General features: G+C 27.3%; 1 protein-coding gene across 1 annotated transcript; it reads left to right on the top strand.

The window, feature by feature from the left end:
* Positions 1 to 98: 98 nt before the first annotated feature.
* On the top strand, positions 99 to 22,080 carry LOC119612690 (beta-1,4-mannosyltransferase egh). Its single transcript, XM_037968541.1, has 3 exons — positions 99 to 1,005; positions 13,947 to 15,205; positions 16,955 to 22,080. Exons 2-3 carry the CDS (start codon positions 14,405 to 14,407, stop codon positions 17,525 to 17,527), a joined length of 1,374 nt encoding a protein of 457 aa, XP_037824469.1. The 5' UTR covers positions 99 to 1,005; positions 13,947 to 14,404; the 3' UTR covers positions 17,528 to 22,080.
* The last annotated feature ends 1,033 nt before the right edge of the window (positions 22,081 to 23,113 follow it).

Genomic DNA, 23,113 nt, shown 5'->3' with positions numbered 1-23,113 from the left:
CAATACTAAATAAATCGCTAGAATTCTTGCATATTTTCTCCCGCTATATTTCCTTGAAAAACGCTGAAGAAAACTAAAAAAATAGCTAAATTACCTTCACAGTTGTCATTCTATTTTGTGCTCTCGATTGCTTCGGCCGTGGCGTTGTTTAACTTAATTTAAAAAGAAATAAAGAAAAACAAAATATAATTAGCTCGCATACAATTTATATTATATATTTATAATAACAAAATAATTTCAAATAAATCATTTGTATGAATAAAGCTTAATGAAATACAAAAAAGTTCATTAGCCCGGCCAAAGCAAAAAAAGAAAAAATTGCATACACAAAGTGTGAGTGAATAGGAAGCGAAAAGTGAAAAATCGATCGATTAGGCTTGTGACCGACCATCTAACCAACAAAAAGTTAGTGTAGAAAAATTATTCAAAAGCGACGAGTGTTAATAAACGAATATAATAAGAAAAAAGAAAATAATTAGAACAGTGCCGGGTGTTAACGTTTATCAGTTTTGATTCATTTAACAAAATTTGTATAATTAACACAAAATAGCTCAAATATAATACAAACATATACTAAAAAGTGTTGAAAAGTCAAATAACAACAACTACAAAAATAGCAAACATTTTACCAACAATGCAGCAATAAAACAAAAGAAGAATAGAAAAACAAAAAACGCACATATTGCACTAACATTTAATTGTATACAAAAAAAATAACGACATATTGTTGTTTGTTTTTGTAGTTTTTTTAATAGGCGCCAAGCATCACACCCTTCAACCCGACCGTCCATCATCATCGATTCATTATAAACACGACACTTCAAACAAAACACAAAAAATAAATCAATTATATCCCTTAAAAAAATACAACAAAAAGAGAAAGGGAAAGATTTTCTTGTTTGTTTACATAAAAAGACAAGTGCAGCCGTCATTGCCTGCCTGCCTGTTTTCTGTTCTGTTTTGAGTGCATCATATTTAAATTAAAATCGTATAGTATTTTTAACGGTAAGTTTATTTTTAAATATGTTTGCTTTAAATTTTTTTTATTTATATGATTTTTTAAGCAGAAAGTAGTATACGTTCATTGCATCATATGTACATTAATGAGTGTTGTTCTTCTACAACCTACCATTCCGATGTTATTTTAATTTGATAAAAAAATTTTTAGGTACAAATACTAATCCTTTTAAAGAAATCAATCAATCTGTTAATTATTGGTTACAACACATAAGGAATTTTAGAGAATATTAATATTTAATATTGTGGAAAATCCTTGTTCGGGAGCAAAAAATATCTCAATTTGTAGAACTAGTTTAGTAGAGTATCCTATCATATTTGATTTTTTATATAGCCATATAATCCGTTTTTGGGAAAACTCGCGTTTTTCAGGATATATTAAAAAATATGTTTTGTGAACTACTCTACTCTACTCAAGTGGGGAGTATATTCACTTTTTGCAATTTTGTCACACAGTGTAATTATTTTGCTTGTTAAAATTGCAATATATTTTTTAAAATATAATTTGAGTCATTAATTAAAACCTAAAAAAAAAACATTTGCTCTATATGGACTTTGCATTTTATATACATTCCTATGTATATTTACATATAGATCAAAATAATGTGACTCACTTCAAATCTAAAAATGTAGTATAAATATTTTGTAATTTAAGTACCAAAATAACAGTGAGATAAGATTAAACTAGATTCTTAAGGTAATTTATTGCTCAAGACAACACCATAGTTATTATATTAGTACATAGCTCCACCAAATTTTAAACGCTAATGTAGGTTTTCTTGTTAAAAAATTTCGTTAAATCATAAACACTATTTGCTTTTTATTTTAACAAACTTTAGTTATTTATCACTTAGTATTGACTAAAGAGGGTTTTACATAACAATTGTTTGCCTTTTTTATAGTTAACGTTTTTTATATATATTTATTAGTCTTGCTAGCTAAAAAATTGTACTCATTGATTACTAATTGTTGAAACAGTACATTGAGCGGCCGCCGTAACGTTTCTCTTGACAAGGCCACTCTTATTAGTATGTGCCGTTTTATTTTATTGTTCTCTGGTTGTCGGTTTACTGCAGTAAAAATCACACATGTTTACCTAGAGCCTTATCAATCGAGCTGTTGTATGGCCAAAATGAAAATATATAGTACTACTCATAGATAATAAAATGTATTTATATGAAAAAAAAGTGGTATTTCACATTTCTTAGTTGAATGACAACGAAATACCCTTTTTATAACAAGCTGGATCTTAACAAATAAAGAAATGGCCGAAAACGGTTTTTATGTTAATGAAAAATCGCTTGGAAACACCCTTACTGACAAACATATTTTAAGATTTTAAGACATTTGTAGCAATAAAAACAAGCTGTTTTATTTTACATATAGAAAAATAAGAGGTATTTTTATGTTTCTCAATTTTTAAATAAAAAAGTATGTAATATATAATATAGAAAACAGTTGTCAGGTCTAATTGGATCTACTGTGTCAATTTGGAACATTTTATTGAAATAAATTCTTCAGAAAGTTAACTCAATTACAGAATTTACGATTCTTGAAAAGATAATAAAAATTAGAATAATACAATAAGAAATTAATTTTTTTGAAGTTTTGTTAATATTCTATTTACAATTATATTATTAGTACATATTATTGTATTTTTTCACTTGTGACAGTTTTGCCTTGAGCGAAGAGCATGTGGGTAAATATCGATTAATATAAAGCTAAACATATTTTGTGGCTTTTAATCTATTTAAATATTAAAAATATGTTTTATAAAAATTCTCAATTGCCCTTAATAAAGAAAGAAACTATGCCGTGTTATACACTCGTTGGTTGTTTTTTGGCACGCACATCCAAACTTATTTTTAATTATAAAAAAAAGAATATTTTTTTAATGAATTAAAGCAAACATTTTATATTTTTATAGCTACACCATTTCCTAAGGTAATTTTTTTAATTTTAAGTCTATTTCTACTAAGGGAATCACAATGGACTCCTAGTGGAGTTGCATTAGAGGTTGCATATCCCTTCTAAATCTGTAGATAGATAAAACGTAAATCAAAGGAAAGATATTTCGAAAACCTCTCATTTAATATATCGAGGGACTATATTCAATAGTCCCTATCTAAAATAATACAAGTTTTCAGGAGAGCAAAAAAAACAGTTTATTTCGCTAGTTAGTGAAGATTTTTAAATTTTTTCTTCTACAATATATTTCTACGACCATATACTAAACCCTTATATGAAAAGAATTTTAAATTTTGCATTATTTGCAAAATTATTCACAAATTTATATCAGATAGAGCTTATTTTTCTACGAAAATATTCATTCAACCAACAGATAGAGAGTTTTTCATGGAAATATAAAATTTTTATTTGAATTAAAATCAATAAATATTATATTTTATACAATTTAATGGAGGAAAATAAACCAAATTGTTGAAAAAGCAACAGATTATAATGTTTTGGTCCAAAATCAAAGTTATATGGTTAAACACGACAATAAAATTGATTTAATTAGTATCATAATGAGCGATATCTCAAAAACTATTAGACCGATTTTAAATATTTTGACGGATTTGTGTTCAGCATGTCCAAATTATTAAGAAGACTTGTTTTGCAACAGAAAATCATCCAAAGGGATAGAGTTTGAAGCAATTTTTGGATAAGATAGAGAGTTTTGCATTCAGATTTTTTCTTTTTTTAAGATAGAGAAATTTAAAAAAAAGCTATAAAATTGCCAAAAAATATATTTTTTTTTTGAAATTTATATCACTGATGCGGGATAGTTTGCTGAATATTTTGCCATCAAAATCTCATTTTCATGAAAATGGCAGATAGCGACTATTGAATATAGTCCCTCGATATGTTAATAGTGTTTAAGATACAATTTAAAAATATTTTAAAAATATAAATTTTTGGATAAATTTCTCATATTTCCACCATTTATGCTACTTCTTACAAGATAAACTAATCACTTTCCTCCTTTGGTATCAAAAAAAAAAATAATATGTAAATAAATTCTTATTCCTTTTGTTCTTATCATAATTGTATATTGCGCAGTCATTTCCACAAATGTGTCGATGAAACATTATATATTTTTTAATTTATATATACAAGTTGAAACCAACAATAATCAACATTTATTTGTGATTCATTTAAGTTCTATGTCAATGTCTTTAATTTTGCACTCACAAGTGACGATGTCGTCTACTAGTTGGTTTGACTTATTAAAACTCATAGACTGCCGCTAGTCACACTTATATATATGTATCACAAAAACTGATAATATTCATGTCCAGTACAAATAACTATAACTAAAAAAATGTACGCATACGTTTAGTATACATATGAACACGATGATGATGATGGTGATGATGACGACTACATAAAATGTTCACATGCAAATGTTATTAAAAGCTTAAACCAAAAAGTATTCATTATTAAAAAAAAAACTAAATTAAGTTAGTTTTTCTTTTTCATTGTCATTGTTAGCAGCTAGAAGTTAATTAGATTTGGCACAGAGATTCATATGTGTATAGTTTTTTATAAATATGTATTGTATGTATATTTAGCAGACTAGGCAATGATTTAATTCTAATCATTGCAAGTAGTTTAAAATTAAAAGTAAAAATTACAAAAATCAATAAAAAAAATTATTTTTATTTAATTTAAATTAACTTTTCAAAGTAGGATTAAATATTTTTTAAAAATTATTCAATTAATTTTAGATATTAAAATGCGCGGATATGGGTTTTGAAATATTTTAACTTAAGCTTTAATCAGTTTTATAGGATATTATTATATGCATGTTGTATATAAATAAAATTAATAATAATTATTCTGATTTCATCTAATGCCTTTACTGGATTATTAGTCAATCGTATTTAATGTGTTTCCCCGACTATAAATTGTTTGTACGTAATGTAAAAATAATTATATAAATATGTAATCTTTATACTAGATAGATTGTTATATAAATTATATTATTATGGTAATAACTTTTGGAAAATTAAAAATTTAATTTAAATACCAAGTTTTTTCATTTCGATAGGTAAAATTGTTCAACTTTTAAGAAATTTTGACATCCATGTTAAAGAAAAATATATGTACTGAAACAAGAATTCAAGGCAACCATTATCGCTAAGCTATAGTTACCGCTAGAATACCTTTTCAACACTATTACCGTAACTGCTAAAATACATAAAAATACAGCAATAAGTCTAAATATCATTATCGTCAAAATACCAATAACTCAGGACATTGTCTCTGAAATGAGTCAAAATATCGATACTGCTAAAATATCGTTAACCCAAAAATTTTAAATACCGATACCGCTATCTTTTCATCGCATCGAAATTCATACCTCGTCAACATCAGGATGCCTATCGGCACTGATTTTTATAATTATCGGGATTGGCAGAAATAGTCAATACTAATGTCATAATAATTTTCTGAGTCGATCGGAATACTTTAAGATCGTTAGGACCAATATTTTTGTGCTTTCCCGCACTATAGTAGTAGTGTAGGGTATACAAATCCTACTATAAAACGTCTATATAAAATAAAGCTCTCCTTTTATATATATTTTTCATGTTCACATAACTTTTGAATAGAGACCAAAGGTATTCCTAGCGCCTAGTCATATTACAATAGCCAAAACGCCATTACACGTATTAAGAAATTATACTTTGTTTAGAATTTTGTATTATAAACAGTTCATATTTCAAAATTTTATTACAAAAAATTTACAACAATAAAATATTTTTTTTTGTTTATCATAAAAATGATATTCCCAATAGTAAGAACATTCTTTAAATATTCTGTGGGTATTACAAAAATTTAACTAAAAATATTGGTGTATTTCTAAAATAAACAAAACATTTTTACGCTATTGTTTATGGCAATTATTTTTTATTTTATTTTTATTCTGTATTTTTATATTGTATTCATTCGAAAATATAAACAACTAAATAAATTGAGAAAAAATCATATATAAAGCTATATGTACTTTGTAGTATGAGTTTATTTTAGTGCAAAAAAAAAAAAACACAATAAGGTGTAATAAGTTGGGGATTTTCTCGGAAATTATAGTAGATTTATTTTGTATTTCAAATTAATTTCAATATAAATACTTTAATGTGTATGCTAGTCAAATGCAAAAAAAATAAATAAAAATAAAATAATAATGATGAATAATTAGTTTATATTTGAAAATACAACACAGCAATTCGTAATATAAAAATACTTGGTGTTAATGTATGTGTTAAGTTCTATGAGTAAAATTATAAATGTATAATTAAATTTATTTTAAACTTTGAACGATTTTATTTCTATACTCGGACTACTGACATTTTATTATACATTTTATTGCTGCTCTCTTTTATAGAGCTAATTAAAAGGTCAATTAAATTTGTTTATAGTTTATTTTTAACAAATTGTGGTGTTCAAATATTTTTATTAAATTAATTGTGGTCTATAAATGCGTTCATAGTATACATACATGAAATTTTTATTGCACGCACATAACACAGGCCAACAAATAAAAATGGTTGTTACGTCTATTTAAGTCTAATAGACTTCATATAGTTTTAGTCTAAAATACAGTTTCATCTATTTTCCGAAATGTCTATATTCATAGTGATATTTTGTCGTAAATGTCAAAAATAAAATTTTAACGTGAAACATCTTAAACTCTGCATAAAAAAAAAAATCATAATTGGAATGAATCTTGTAATAAATATTATGAAGCGAACATGATTTTTTTCCCAAACCATTTTCCTTCAGAGTAAAAAAAAATCATAAATAATAAGACAAACGGTCAAATTAATATTCAAAATATTTCGAAAATCTTTATAAAACAAAGAAGGCAATTTGTTTCCATTCCACACTAAGTGAGTGGTCTAATATTTTTGTTTACATTTATTTATATTTTGAAGATTATATTGGAATGTAACACGTGTTCCTCTCTAGTCGCAACTGATTGTGCCCACCTGATGAATACAAATTAAGTTTTATTATTTATTTCCTAATAACATTATATGCGGGAAAATAAATTAAACGGTTTGTCAGAAGTAATTAAATAAAAACACTTTTTATTAACTAAAATATTGATGAATATAATTAAATTGTGCAATAAGTTTTTGGGTAATACGGAGTTCAAAAGAAAAATTTATTCATGTTTTTTCAACAATTGCAAAGTTTGAGGTATTTTTTTTTTATTTTAGTTTATTTATTTTCAAAAAAAGAAAAACATAAACGTTTACCTATTAAACTTTTGAATAATAAATCTAGCAAAAATTTGGTAAAGCAATTGTTTGTAGATCACACTTCTCTTTCAGTTCTGGTTATGTTCTTGTTCAGTTCTAGTTCAGTTCTAGTACAGTTCTAGTTCAGTTCTAGTTCAGTTCTAGTTCAGTTCTAGTTCCGTTCTAGTTCAGTTCTAGTTCAGTTCTAGTTCAGTTCTAGTTCAGTTCTAGTTCAGTTCTAGTTCAGTTCTAGTTCAGTTCTAGTTCAGTTCTAGTTCAGTTCTAGTTCAGTTCTAGTTCAGTTCTAGTTCAGTTCTAGTTCAGTTCTAGTTCAGTTCTAGTTCCGTTCTAGTTCAGTTCTAGTTCAGTTCTAGTTCAGTTCTAGTTCAGTTCTAGTTCAGTTCTAGTTCCGTTCTAGTTCAGTTCTAGTTCAGTTCTAGTTCCGTTCTAGTTCAGTTCTAGTTCAGTTCTAGTTCAGTTCTAGTTCAGTTCTAGTTCAGTTCTAGTTCCGTTCTAGTTCAGTTCTAGTTCCGTTCTAGTTCAGTTCTAGTTCAGTTCTAGTTCAGTTCTAGTTCAGTTCTAGTTCAGTTCTAGTTCCGTTCTAGTTCAGTTCTAGTTCAGTTCTAGTTCAGTTCTAGTTCAGTTCTAGTTCAGTTCTAGTTCAGTTCTAGTTCCGTTCTAGTTCAGTTCTAGTTCAGTTCTAGTTCAGTTCTAGTTCAGTTCTAGTTCAGTTCTAGTTCAGTTCTAGTTCAGTTCTAGTTCAGTTCTAGTTCAGTTCTGAGTTCAGTTCTAGTTCAGTTCTAGTTCAGTTCTAGTTCCAGTTCTAGTTCAGTTCTAGTTCAGTTCTAGTTCAGTTCTAGTTCAGTTCTAGTTCAGTTCTAGTTCAGTTCTAGTTCAGTTCTAGTTCAGTCTAGTTCGTCTAGTTCAGTTCTAGTTCAGTTTCTAGTTCAGTTCTAGTTCAGTTCTAGTTCAGTTCTAGTTCAGTTCTAGTTCAGTTCTAGTTCAGTTCTAGTTCAGTTCTAGTTCAGTTCTAGTTCAGTTCTAGTTCATTTCATTTAGTTCAGTTCTAGTTCAGTTCTAGTTCAGTTCTAGTTCTAGTTCAGTTCTAGTTCAGTTCTAGTTCAGTTCTAGTTCAGTTCTAGTTCAGTTCTAGTTCAGTTCTAGTTCAGTTCTAGTTCCGTTCTAGTTCAGTTCTAGTTCAGTTCTAGTTCAGTTCTAGTTCAGTTCTAGTTCAGTTCTAGTTCAGTTCTAGTTCAGTTCTAGTTCAGTTCTAGTTCAGTTCTAGTTCAGTTCTAGTTCAGTTCTAGTTCAGTTCTAGTTCAGTTCTAGTTCAGTTCTAGTTCAGTTCTAGTTCAGTTCTAGTTCAGTTCTAGTTCAGTTCTAGTTCAGTTCTAGTTCAGTTCTAGTTCAGTTCTAGTTAAGTTCTAGTTCAGTTCTAGTTCAGTTCTAGTTCAGTTCTAGTTCAGTTCTAGTTCAGTTCTAGTTCAGTTCTAGTTCAGTTCTAGTTCAGTTCTAGTTCAGTTCTAGTTCAGTTCTAGTTCAGTTCTAGTTCAGTTCTAGTTCAGTTCTAGTTCAGTTCTAGTTCAGTTCTAGTTCAGTTTAGTTCAGTTCTAGTTCAGTTCTAGTTCAGTTCTAGTTCAGCTCTAGTTCAGTTCTAGTTCAGTTCTAGTTCAGTTCTAGTTCAGTTCTAGTTCAGTTCTAGTTCAGTTCTAGTTCAGTTCTAGTTCAGTTCTAGTTCAGTTCTAGTTCAGTTCTAGTTCAGTTCTAGTTCAGTTCTAGTTCAGTTCTAGTTCAGTTCTAGTTCAGTTCTAGTTCAGTTCTAGTTCAGTTCTAGTTCAGTTCTAGTTCAGTTCTAGTTCAGTTCTAGTTCAGTTCTAGTTCAGTTCTAGTTCAGTTCTAGTTCAGTTCTAGTTCAGTTCTAGTTCAGTTCTAGTTCAGTTCTAGTCCAGTTCTAGTTCAGTTCTAGTTCAGTTCTAGTTCAGTTCTAGTTCAGTTCTAGTTCAGTTCCAGTTCAGTTCTAGTTCAGTTCAAGTTCAGTTGTGGTTCAGTTCTAGTTCAGTTTAGTTTTAGTTCAGTTTCGCAAATTCTTAAGTTTGAAGACTTTTTGAAGCAATCGAACTATCTCTTAATCAAGTACAATTTCACTGTTATTTAAGAGATAACGATTAATGTTTTAATGTGGAATTTATTAATGTGGAAAATTCAAAAGTTTTAAAAATTTTATACAATTTTTTAAGATACATTTTCATTCAATTAGTATAGATTAGGTGGGCGTGGAATAATTAAAATAATTAAAATGTAAATTTCAAACCTACATAACAAATTAATTTAATACACAATTAAAAAATGAATAATTTTGTTTTTAAAAATGTTTATAATTTATAAGCCTTATTTAAAAATTAAAAAAAAAAAAATGTAAACAAAAACCATATGACGATGATCAACTAAAATTTATTACAAATTGCAACAAATAAATACATATACATAATTCTATTTTTAAACGATCTTGCTAAATACATTTAAAGTACAAGCAAATTATAATTGTATACCATTGTCCCATACATTTGTATTTATCGTCAGTGTCATTATCATCATTAATTTCTTGCTCAAGAAATGGAATATTTTTTGTTGCTGTTCTCTGATTTGGTTAGCTACATACTTGTAGACATTCTAGTCGTGGTCATACAATAGAACTTGTATATACATACAAATAATCATAATAATAAATGAAGGCGGCGTGAGGAATATTTGAAATACACACAAATATGCCGGTACATTGTTGTGACGTAGTGGTGCGGCTCCGTGTATGAATGGGCATGATGATGGTGATTTGTTATCTTAAATATACATTTTTTTTATTGTTATTTTGTTGCTGGTACTGATATTAATATGTATTTAAGTTTTTTGTGGTTAATTATTAATTTTGTTTACTTTATTTTCTTTTTTTCTTTCGGTAAAACAAATAAGATAATAAATATATGTATAACTGTTGCAAATGAAAACATATGCACAATGTTTATGGATAATGTTCTTTTTTCTTTTTTAATAATTTAATAAAATATTTAATTAATATAATCCCTAATAAGTGTAGTAAAAAAATAAACTTTAATAATAATAATGATAAAAATGTGTTTGTTTAAGTACTTGTTGTTTTAAATACTGCATACATACATATTTTTATAAAAAAAATATGTACATATTATTTGTTTTTTATATTTTACTTATTTATGAATTAAAAGATTATTAACGTATAATGTTTTTGAAGATTTTTTAAATGTTTAAATTTCGATGAATTTTGTTCGAAAAAGTTTAAAAACTTTAAAATCTCGAATAATTCTTCTTATTTTTTTAACACTTCTTTGAAAGTTTCATATTTTTATCTTGTTAATTGTCACTTTCTCCGAAAATTAATACAAAATTTTGAAAATATAATCTATAATGTATCATGTATGTAAACAATTAATTATTATGTAGTATTATTTTTGGGGCGTTGTTAAACGTCAGTATTTATAAAGTTGGTACATATTTCATATTTTTTATTTATTATTTACGCTTGATATAGTACTGGTAATGAATTGTATTTTCATTCAACAATTAAACAATAAAATGGCACAGACATGCATATGCATACATATATATTAAACAAAGTACATATCATAAATATTTTATATTAAAAATATAACATGAATTCGGAATAATCTACTAAGAACAAAATATAATACATAATAGTAAGACCAACTAAGTAATAATAAATAATTGCATCATGTTGTGTGCTGTGTATCTTTTTGGGGCCAATGTGTAATCTAATAACTACAACGCATATTGTCATTTAAGTAAAACGCATTTGGCAAATGCCAAAAAAATTCCTTGTTTAGAGTTCATTATACTTAAAGCGTGTTTTAAATTTAAAGAACATTGATTTAAACTGGTTTAAATAATAATATTTCTCAAAATTTAATTTTTACATTTATTAATAATATAAGTACATACTAATATTCGTTTGATAATTATAAAGTAAATACTGCACCCTTACTTATAAGCAAAGTGTTTTCTCATACCAGCAGTTTATTTTTATAGATTGTTTATGAGAATATTTCAATATTTATGTAAAACACCTCAATTGATTAAGGCGTGTGATCTGGCTGATGTTTTAAAAGAGATAAAATATTTAATTTATTAGATTTTTATAATATTCTGAATTTTGAACAGGTCTAAGTTTTAAATTAATGGATATAGACCTACAATACAATTTAAAATTCGAAGTTAAATCTGAAAAATGTTAAAATTGTTTTAAAAAAAATTGTCTAAATCACAAGGTTATTCAATTTTTTTCGAAAATTCAAATTTATGTTCGAAATAAACTCACTACATTTTCCATTTTTGAACTTAAAAACTTTTAATATATTTATATATATTTTTTTAATATTTATGTTCGAAATTGTATTCGAAAAAGTTTTAAAAATATTAAAACATTATTTAAATTACGAGGATTCATAAAAACATAGTTTTAGTTCAATTGGATAATTACTTTCCAATTTCGAACTTATAAATTCAACATTTTTTTTTAAATATTCAATAATTTTAAAGTATTATCAAAGTGTAAGATTTTTTTTTGAAATATTTTTCAATAATTTCGAACTTAGGTTTGAAAAGATTTTAAAATATTTAAAATTTTATAAATTATTTTAAAATATTCAATAATTTTAAAGTATTTTTAATGTATTATCAAAGTATGTAAGTGTAAGATTTTTTAAATATTTTTTAATAAAATTATCTTTTTAAGCATGAGGATTTATAAAAATATAATTTTAGTTCAGTTGAAATTATTACATAAACTCTCCAATTTCGAACTTACAAATATTTTCAAATATTCAATAATAATATTTTTAATGTATTATCAAAGTATAAGATTTTTCCAAAAATTTTCAATAATTTTAAAATTTTGTACTTAAGTTTGAAAAAGTTTTATAATTATTTAAAAATAATCAATAATCTCAAACTATTATCAATTTCAAAGAGTAAGATTTAAAAAAAAAAAATTTCAATAATTTTGAAATTTCGAACTTAAGTTGGAAAAAGTTTTAAAACTATTAAAAATGATCTCTGAAGCATGAGGATTCATAAAAATATAATTTTAGTTTAATTAAAGGATAATTTTATAAATTTCTCAATTTCGAACTTCAAAATTTTCAAAACTATTTTAATTTTGTCATGGATTTTGAAAATATTCTCCAGTTTCAATATAGAATCTTCACAAATTCGTACTTATTTTTGAAAAAGTTTTGATGTTGTTAAAATAATTTCTAAATGAGAAAGATTTTATAAATAAAAAATAATTTGAGTAACAATTTATAAATTTTCAATTTCGACTTTACAAATTTTGAAAATGATTTTAAAATATTCCCAGATTTTAAAATATTTTTAAAGTAATAGCAAATTTTTAAATATTTTTTTGTTCTTGAAATGTTTTTCAATAATTTCTAAAATTCGAACTTATGTTCGAAAAATAAAACAATTACTAAATCAGGAGGATTCATGAAATATAATTTTATCTTAATTTAAGTGCAAGTTCTTACATTTAAATTTTCTAATGTAGTTTCAGAATATAAACTGTTGATTTGTTCTAGGAAATTCTATAAAGTTTAAAAGCTTTAAATTATGAGAATTCATAAAAATATAAATTTAGTTTTAATATGAAACTAACAATTTTAAAAAATTCGAGCTTATGTTCGATAAAGTTTTTAAATAATTTTGAACTCATGAGGATTTGTAAACATGTATATATTTTGGGCCTATTTCTTCATTTTCAATCATAAAAATTTTTAAAATTTAAATTATATCCCATTTTTTATTTATTACATTAGAAAAATGTAATAAGCAATAACTTAACTTTTTTATGAGAAAATTTTTAGAATTTGCTTAATTTACTGGAAAATTTTATGATATTTAGAAATAATTTGTAATTACTTTAGTAATTTGTTCTGCTAACATCTTGTTGTAAATAATATCTTTCCAATATTCACAATTCTATTAAAAATTGTGAATCATTTCCTTATAGACAATACCTAAAGGTTGCGTAATTTTTGTACATTTTTCTTTCTTTTAAAATCTTATCTTTAAACGTATTTTATACAATTTACAGTTCAATTATTGTAAATAACACCCTAAAAATTAATTAAAAATTTCACTGTTAACAAATGTAAAACAATATTAAGTTTAGTTTATATCACTATAAATCACGAGAACAAAATCTTTGACATAAATGTGAAAAGATAATATTTTAGTGCAATTATTAAAATAAACAAAAAAATCACCAAACATACATATGTACGTACATAGTATGTGTCATTTAAAAATAGCACAATACGATTTTTAAATTATCTTATCGTAGATTTTTTTGTTTCAATTAAAACAGATTTGTTATCAAATCTAATTGTCCCATGGAGAAAAGAACTTAGTGCATACCAAGAAATCGTTTCGTCCCTCTACTGCTAATACTATATTGTTTAATTTACTTACATTTTTTTGTTGAGTTCAAATGTAGTTGAATAATTATAATAAAAAAAAGAGCAAGTGTTCATCAGACATTGTTGTATTTAATTGCTTTATTACGTCATATAAACTAATACATTCTTTTGTTTAAATATTTATATTATATTATTTTTTTCTTTGTCATTACAGATAATTACAAAATAGATCTCTAAAATACTCCTATAATTACTTATTGCAACTATAACGGCCATAGAATACAGAAATTTCTGCTGCTGCTACACTTAATAAGAGTTTGTCGTAATAAAAAGAAAGTATAAAGGTGCTTTTTTATACATTTGACTCAACAATTGTGAATAATTGCATTTAAACAATTAATTAAACAAACAAACAAACAAACAAAAAAACAATAAATAAAAACAACCTATAAAAAGCAATTACGCATTAAAACAAAACGAAGAAATTGCCCTGAATAAATAAATGTCTAATGCTGTCATTGTAAAAGTTAAATCTCTGTATAAACAACATACTTAAGACTCCCTGAAACGGGAGAACATCATCAAGATTAATAACAACAACAACGAACACAACACAGCTGCAACTGTAAAAGCAACAATAATAACTTTTTAAATTAAATTATTTATTTCGTCATGAATTCAAGCACAAAACATTTACTTCATTGTACTCTATTGCTAGTGGTCATAGTAGCATTTGAAATTTTCTCTGGTGGCATAAAAATCGATGAAAATTCCTTTACAGTTTTGGACCCTTGGGCGGCATATGGCCAATTAGCTACCATTTTATTATATCTATTACGTTTCCTAACGTTCCTTACACTGCCGCAAGTATTATTCAATTTTTGCGGTTTAGTCTTTTACAATGCTTTTCCCGAAAAAGTTGTTCTCAAAGGTAGTCCCCTGCTAGCGCCGTTCATGTGCATACGTGTTGTGACACGAGGAGATTTTCCCGAGTTGGTCAAGACCAATGTACTGAGAAATATGAATACATGTCTTGACACTGGTTTGGAAAATTTCCTTATTGAAGTTGTTACAGATAAGGCGGTAAATTTATCACATCATCGTCGTATACGTGAAATTGTAGTGCCTAAAGAGTATAAAACCCGAACAGGAGCCTTATTTAAATCACGCGCTTTACAATATTGTCTAGAGGATAATGTAAATGTTTTAAATGACAATGATTGGATTGTACATTTAGATGAGGAAACTTTACTAACAGAGAATTCAGTGCGTGGTATTATTAATTTTGTCTTAGATGGTAAACATCCATTTGGACAGGGTTTAATAACATATGCCAATGAAAATGTAGTCAATTGGCTGACGACATTGGCCGACAGTTTCCGTGTATCGGACGATATGGGTAAATTACGTTTACAGTTTAAATTGTTCCACAAACCCTTGTTCAGCTGGAAAGGAAGTTATGTTGTAACTCAGGTAAGTTTTGAGAGATTATTGTTTTTGTTTATTATTATAGTTTACAGATGCACCGAGAGGTTGGTTTTATGGATTATCAAAAAAGCGACTGAGATCACTTTTGAAGTACATTAAGCCATGTGTATTAGTTAGTCCGTCAGTCTGAGCAAAGTATAGATAGATAGATAGATAGATAGATAGATAGATAGATAGATAGATGATAGATAGATAGATAGATAGATAGATAGATAGATAGATAGATAGAGATGATAGATAGAGATAGATGATCCTCGCTCGCGCTCGCTCTCTCGCTCGCTCGTCGTCTCTCGCTAGCTCGCTCGCTCGATCCCTCGCTCGCTCGCTGGCTCGCTCGCTCGCTCTCGCTCGCTCTGCTCGCTCGCTGCTCGCTCGCGCTCGTCTCGCTCGCTCGCTGCTCGCTCGCTCGCTCGCTCGCTCGCTGCTCGCTCGCTCGCTCGCTCGCTCGCTCGCTCGCTCGCTCGCTCGCTCGCTCGCTCGCTCGCTCGCTCGCTCGCTCGTCTCGCTCGCTCTCTCTCTCGCTCGCTCCTCGCTCGCTCGCTGCTCGCTCGCTCGCTCGCTCGCTCGCTCGCTCGCTCGCTCGCTCGCTCGCTCGCTCGCTCGCTCGCTCGCTCGCTCGCTCGCTCGCTCGCTCGCTCGCTCGCTCGCTCGCTCGCTCGCTCGCTGCTCTCGCTCGCTCGCTCGCTCGCTCGCTCCTCGCTCGCTCGCTCGCTCGCTCGCTCGCTCGCTGGCTCGCTCGCTCGCTCTCTCGCTCGCTCGCTCGCTCGCTCGCTCGCTCGCTCGCTCGCTCGCTCGCTCGCTCGCTCGCTCGCTCGCTCGCTCCCCCTCGCTCGCTCGCTCGCTCGCTCGCTCGCTCGCTCGCTCGCTCGCTCGCTCGCTCGCTCGCTCGCTCGCTCGCTCGCTCGCTCGCTCGCTCGCTCGCTCTCGCTCGCTCGCTCGCTCGCTCGCTCGCTCGCTCGCTCCTCGCTCGCTCGCTCGCTCGCTCGCTCTCTCTCGCTCGCTCGCTCGCTCGCTCGCTCGCTCGCTCGCTCGCTCGCTCGCTCGCTCGCTCGCTCGCTCGCTCGCTCGCTCGCTCGCTCGCTCGCTCGCTCGCTCCTCGCTCGCTCGCTCCTGGCTCGCTCGCTCGCTCGCTCGCTCGCTCGCTCGCTCGCTCGCTCGCTCGCTAGATAGGTTCCTTTTCTAAGCATTGTTCGGTAATAATTTTTTCTGATAAAAGCAAAAATACGGAAATAATTTCACTTTAGATCAGAGAGGAATTCTGATAACCTATTCGAAATTACTTTATAGATATGTAAAGTATCATAATTTTTTTAAAATTATGATATAAATATAAAAATATATAAACAATTTTGGGTTTTGTAAAAAACAAATGTCATTTATATTTTCCACACACTTATATTCCCTAATTTATTACTAAAAGCCATTTCATTCACTCACAATAAAGTTTAAAACATTATATTAGCTATAGATAAATAACGCTAAATAAAAACTACAAACTTCATGCTCTTATAATAAAATACAGATAAAATTTATCTTATCACATCTAAATTGTAATCAGACATTTTGCCAACATTTCATAAACTTTAGACAGTAAATTAAAATCCACTTTTAAAACATTTGAATTATTTACAATAATTTCTTTATTTTTACTTTGAATCAAATTCAAATAAGTACACAACAATATAATTGTATGCTAATATAATTCCATTTTTTATTGTGTTTTATTTTTTACAGGTTGGTGCTGAACGTCAAGTATCATTCGATAATGGCATTGATGGTTCCGTGGCCGAAGATTGTTTCTTTGCGATGCGTGCTTTTTCCCAGGGCTACACTTTCAATTTCATCGAAGGTGAAATGTATGAAAAATCACCATTTACCCTGTTGGATTTCTTGCAACAGCGTAAACGTTGGCTTCAGGGCATTCTCCTTGTGGTACACTCGAAAATAATACCCCTCAAATACAAACTATTGCTGGGTATCAGCGTTTACTCCTGGGTAACCATGCCCTTGTCAACCTCAAATATTGTATTTGCTGGACTGTATCCCATACCCTGTCCCAATATTGTGGATTTTGTGTGTGCTTTTATAGCGGCCGTTAATATCTACATGTACGTGTTTGGTGTCATCAAATCATTTTCACTTTACCGTTTTGGTTTAGTGAAATTTTTAGCCTGCGTTTTGGGTGCCGTCTGTACAATACCCGTTAATGTGGTAATTGAGAATGTTGCCGTCATATGGGGCCTAGTGGGTAAAAAACATAAATTCTATGTTGTGCAAAAAGATGTACGAGCATTGGAAACTGTGTAGGTTTAATGTAACATAAACACTTGCTAACAAACAAAACAAAAACAAGAAGCAAACAAAAACACAGCCAAAATGTTGTTGCACAATGAAAAGCATAGGTTTTGAAAATGCTTTTCCTTATTTTTAAAGAAAATTGTTATTTTTTGTGATAGGATTTATATGTAACAAATTAACAAAAGCTTGTCTTTTGTATAAGCAAAAATAACTTTCCCTTACATTATATGAAGTTTTTTTTTTGTAAGCTAAAGTTATAAAAACGATAAAAAAATTTCTTTTTTTTTTTAGAAAAAAAAAACTAAAAAACGAACCAAAAAGTGTGGCAGTTTGGAAGATTTTCTTCTGCTTACACATTAAACTTAAACAAAAACTCATTGAACAAATAATAATTTTTAGGCTTGGGCTAATTAATGATTATTACAAAGTTACAATAACTTCTTATAAGCTTAAATTTTTCATGCTTTTTTTCAAAAATAGATTTAAATAATCAATAAATAGCACTTGCCAAATAAGAAAAACACATACACACACAAAATTTATTAAATGTTACATTCACGCACATAACTAAAATCGAAAATAAGGAGAACACAAACACTTAAATCACCAAAAAAAAAAAAAACTCTTACACCCTCCTCCTGGTCCAAAATACAAAAAAGGATTATATTAATATATTTCTATTTTTAGTAGTATATGTATAATATGTTTAGTTTTTTTCCATTTAATTTAAAGCTTAAATTTATTTACTATTATTTATTATTCTTTTTTTTTTTTTTTTTTGTTAAATGTAAATTTGTTTTGTGTATTTTTTTTTATATTTACATATATATTTTAAATACTGGTGGCATAAGGTTTCATTTTTGTTAAAACCAGCACCTTGTAAAAAAGAAGATATAGCACTCTTTTTTAACTCATTATCATATAACATTATCATACCTACTCATCGCTTAAATGTTTTCTTGGGAAACAAATTATTAATCCAGAGAATTTCTTTAAGTATTTATTAATAGTAAATACTATTTCTTCAGAGACATTAGTCTTAAATTATCGGTTCTTTGATAAGTTCAAAAACTATGTTGAATTAAATTTAATTGCTTTGTCGTCAAAATTTTAAAACGTTACAGTCTTGTCTATAGACTAGTCTATAGCCTATAGTCTTGTCTATGATCTAGTCGGTTGTCTGTAGTCTCGTCTATAGCCTGGTGTAGTCTATACTCCAGAATATAGTCTAGTCTAGATTATAGTCTCTAGCCTATTCTATAGTCGAGTTTATAGTCAAGTATATTATAGTCTAGTTTATAATCTAGTCTATTGTCTAGTCTGTAATCTAGTCTATAGTATAGCTGTAGTCTGGTCTATCGTATAGACTTTTAAAATAAATTCTGTTAGACGCACGAACCAGTAACTGAAAGGAAATAAAATTGAATAGAACTTTCAAAACAAATAGAAAAACTGATATTTACCACAAGACTTGTAACTAAGGAAGTACATGATTTTTCTCTGACTAATAATTTCTTTCTTTTATACATTATCACAAAAACTTCATCACATAATTTTAAAGAAAATTCTAAATATTTATTTTTTTGTTAAGAAAAATTTGTAATTATTAAAAAAAATCTGTAAACAACATAATAAAATCAAAATAATAACTAGTACATGTATGTATTTTATGTATAATTTGTTTATAATCGAAAAAAAAGAATTCTGATAAAATATTGGAAAACCCAAAAAGAAAAAAATATATATACAATTCTTGAAAATCAAACAAAACCACAAAGTTTTCTCTTAATAAAAACAAATAAGTAGTAAAAAATAAAAATAAAAAAAAACCTAAACAATACCAAGAAGAGTGCTTGAACAGAAGAAAAAAAAATATGTATAAAATAAGATGTAATAATGAAAACCATGTTTTCCTGCTTAAAACAAATTTTTATACACCTATGTACTTATTAAAAGAAAAATTATGAGAAAATAGCAAAACATTAAACACTTTCACAGGCAAATAATCATCAGCAAAACAAGCAAGCAACTTTATACATAATTTTTTAAAAACAAACGTTACACAAGAAAAAAAAGTAAAAATTATGAATGAAAAAAATATGCAATATGTATTTTTAATTTGCTACACAATTCAAACTTAAACATTTGACCTTTGTTTTTTTTTTCAAATGACTGCTCTTTTTAGCCTCAAAAAGCCTTATCTATTTTATTTAAAAGAAAAGAAAGAAAAACACATATGAATTCATTTGAATACTTCATAAATTATATTGAAAATGTTTACATACATCAAATACCTTGGTATGATATGATGATGTTTTTTGTTCTTACTTTTTTTCTCATTTTATTAATGGGGGTCAATGAATGTATATGAGAAATTAATTTAAATTCTTTGATAGACATGAAATAACTGAAAATAATAATAATAATAAATAAAATACACATACTGATACACTGAAATAGTAGATTTTAAATGCTTATATACTACTATTTGAGAAGATAGTTATTTTTTTTATTTAAATTGTCAGACAGTATTTACCCCGACAGTAGTTGTAAATACATAACAGTTTATTGTCATATATGTATTTAAAATACCAAAGTTTTGAAATCTATTATAAAATTGCAAATATAGACTTAATTATAATGGAAAAAAAGTGATACTGAATAAATGCAACAATATGTTTTCCGTGTTTGTTGTTTAAATGGGCTTATAATTGATCTTTAATTGATTTTGGTTAATTGATCGATTATGTTTTCCTAGCGATGGGGAAATTTTCGAACTCAAGTTGGTATTAATAAAATATAAAATAATTGGCTTATATATAAAACTAAAATTAGATGTTTTTTTTAATGACCTTCAAATTTTTCGAACATAATTTCGAAATTTATTAAGAATTCGAACATTTAATTGAACCTTCATGAACATTTTTAAGTTATTTTCAAATTCTATTTTATGTTTGAAATTGGAAAATATAGGAAATTGACTACAAATAAAACTACAATTATAGTTTTATAAATTCTCATAGTTTAGAGATTATATTAACAGTTTTAAAATTGTTTCGCACATAAGTTCAAATTTCGAATATAAAAAACTTAAGTTTTAAAATAACATTGAAAATATTATAAAGAAAATCATGAACATTTTAAAATCATTTCCAAAACTTAAAAATTTCAGAAATTAAAAATTTTTAAAGTTTATTTTTTGAAAATATTTTCATAAAAATTTAGATTTTCTTTGCAAAATTGGCTCACAAAAACATTTTACAAAAAAATATACATTTTTTTAATGAGGTTTCAATAATTTAATGAAAAGTTAGCCGATTTTACTCCTGTAATGTGATATTTAGCAGGTCTAGCAAAAATATTACATACAGTTTTTAAACTTTTCTATTATTATTAATTGAAAGCATGGTATAAAACTATTATTTTTAATCATGTTTGAAAGTTAAAAAAAAGCAACACAAATTTATTACTATTAAAAGTTGCGAAACATTTGAAATATTATAAAGATTCGAGTAGTTTTCATTCAAACATAGCAAATACAGATTGATAAATTAATGCAATTCTGTGTATTTTGAAAATTAAACAAAATGCATTAGCAATTAAGGAAACGAAATACTGATACAAATTGGTTGGTTATAAAGTCCTTTCAAAGTCAAATATAATCGAAAAGACTGTTACGAACTACAACACTTGAAAATTTAACAAGAATATAATAATACTGCTTAATTACCATGAAATTTTAAGCCCTTAAATGAAGGTAATAATAAATTAACAGCTCACAGACACTTAAGTATTGTCGTAAGGACTATAACAGATTACTACTCTTGTAATTTTGCAAGATTTTTATAAGCAATAAGGTAATTTAGATGAAAGTGTGGAGAAATTTTTTGATTTAGTTTCAAAAATTACTAAAATTATGCAATCTCTACAATGAAAACATAGAAAAAATACAATTTTTTGAAAAAAAAAAAAAAAAAAAACACTGGATACACACTTGTAAGTCTTGCAAATAAACTCGTACACAGCATATTGTAGGAGATACAAACTGCACATAATTACAAGTAGAAATTTTCGAATTTTGTCAGATTCAAAACAAGCAGTATATACAAAACATTTTTCCCACTAATTTAGTTTAAAATTTATAATTAAGCTTCACAACTATGAAACATTTTCTAATATTTGCAATTTTTTTTAAGTTTGACTTTTATAAAAGCCTTAAATAAAAAATCAACTAGTCTAAGCTTTAAATTCTTAAAAACTGGTTAAGGTTTTCATAACCGTACAAAAAAATTAAAAGAAAACAGACGGTAATATATCGTCATGATATTAATAACCAGATATTAAAAAAACTAACAACTGAAATACTGAAATCTTAAAAAAATTGTTTTAATTTATTAATATAATGAAACACAATAAAGTCAAAAACAATTTATCTTTCTAATTTGTAAATTAAAAAATACATACAGAAATACAATTATAACTTATTTTTTTAAGTTTTTCTATATAAGTTATTTTTATTTTTTTTTAATATAAAATAATAAATTTTGAAAGAAAAAACAGTATTTGAAATGTAATTTCTCCAAAAAATTAATAAGAAATAAAATATGAACTAAAAAACAATAATTTTTATTAAACAAAAATAATTAGATAAATGAAAAAAAAAATCTTTTTGAAATTTATAGAAAAATAAACATATAAATATTGAATATAAAAACCAAATATAATTGTAAACAAACAAAAAAAAACACTAATAAAGTAATCTTAATATATTTAATCATAATGATTAAAATTAAATGCTTACACAAAACAATATCAACATGTAACATTACAACAATAAAACATACACAATTATAAACAAACAAAAAATACAAAACTGAATAAAGTATTAAAAGAAATTTTTAATTAAATTTTGCAAAAATAAATCGAAAATCATTGATAATTAAAAAAAAAAAACAACAAAAATTGCTTTGCTCTCAAACAAAATTAATAATACAAATTAAAGCTAGGTTATTATTTGTAGATCTCTTTTTATTATACAAAAATCGTAATATACCTAAAATAAATATAATAAAACAATAACGCAGCTGCTGGTCAGCTTCGTTGGAATATTATATTATTACTTATATATAACTGTCTGTCCATTTTGAATAATTTTTTTCAATGGAAAGGATCATTAAAACAACTTTAATTGCAACTAACACCATAAGGAGTACTACATATAACAACAATAAAAACATCACTAACAACAGACACAACATATGAAAAGAAAATAAAACAAGCGGCAAATGCAATAGATCTATAGATTATATTGAAATATTTAATATTTTCAATTAAATCAATAGATATTCAAATATATTCTAAAGAAATAACAGCATAATAGTTTTCAATTTGTAATTTTCAATGTATTTTTTATGTTCATAATATTAATGTCTCAAAAATAAAGAATAGCACAAGATTTCTTAAAATAAAATAAAAAAGACAAAGAAGTTTTATTTGGAATTAAATTTGTTTTCTAGATTTTGTAAAGGTATTTATTTCTTAGTGTTCATTCTTAAGATATAGTTTCTCAACATTTTTCTCCTCGGTTTAATACAA

The sequence above is a fragment of the Lucilia sericata genome, unplaced genomic scaffold (genome assembly GCF_015586225.1).
Source record: "Lucilia sericata isolate MDLA Ls3-8-SP2 unplaced genomic scaffold, ASM1558622v1 Contig000036F_arrow, whole genome shotgun sequence".
Taxonomy (NCBI): Eukaryota; Metazoa; Arthropoda; class Insecta; order Diptera; family Calliphoridae; genus Lucilia; species Lucilia sericata.
The sequence above is the reverse complement of the archived record's forward strand: the minus strand, read 5'-3'. Positions and strand labels throughout refer to the sequence as shown.

Excerpts from the sequence above, each read along its gene's own strand:
- LOC119612690 (XM_037968541.1), top strand. The coding sequence starts at position 14,405 with ATGAATTCAAGCACAAAACATTTACTTCATTGTACTCTATTGCTAGTG. Across the intron at positions 15,206-16,954 it reads GAAGTTATGTTGTAACTCAG|GTTGGTGCTGAACGTCAAGT; the intron begins GTAAGTTTTGAG and ends TATTTTTTACAG.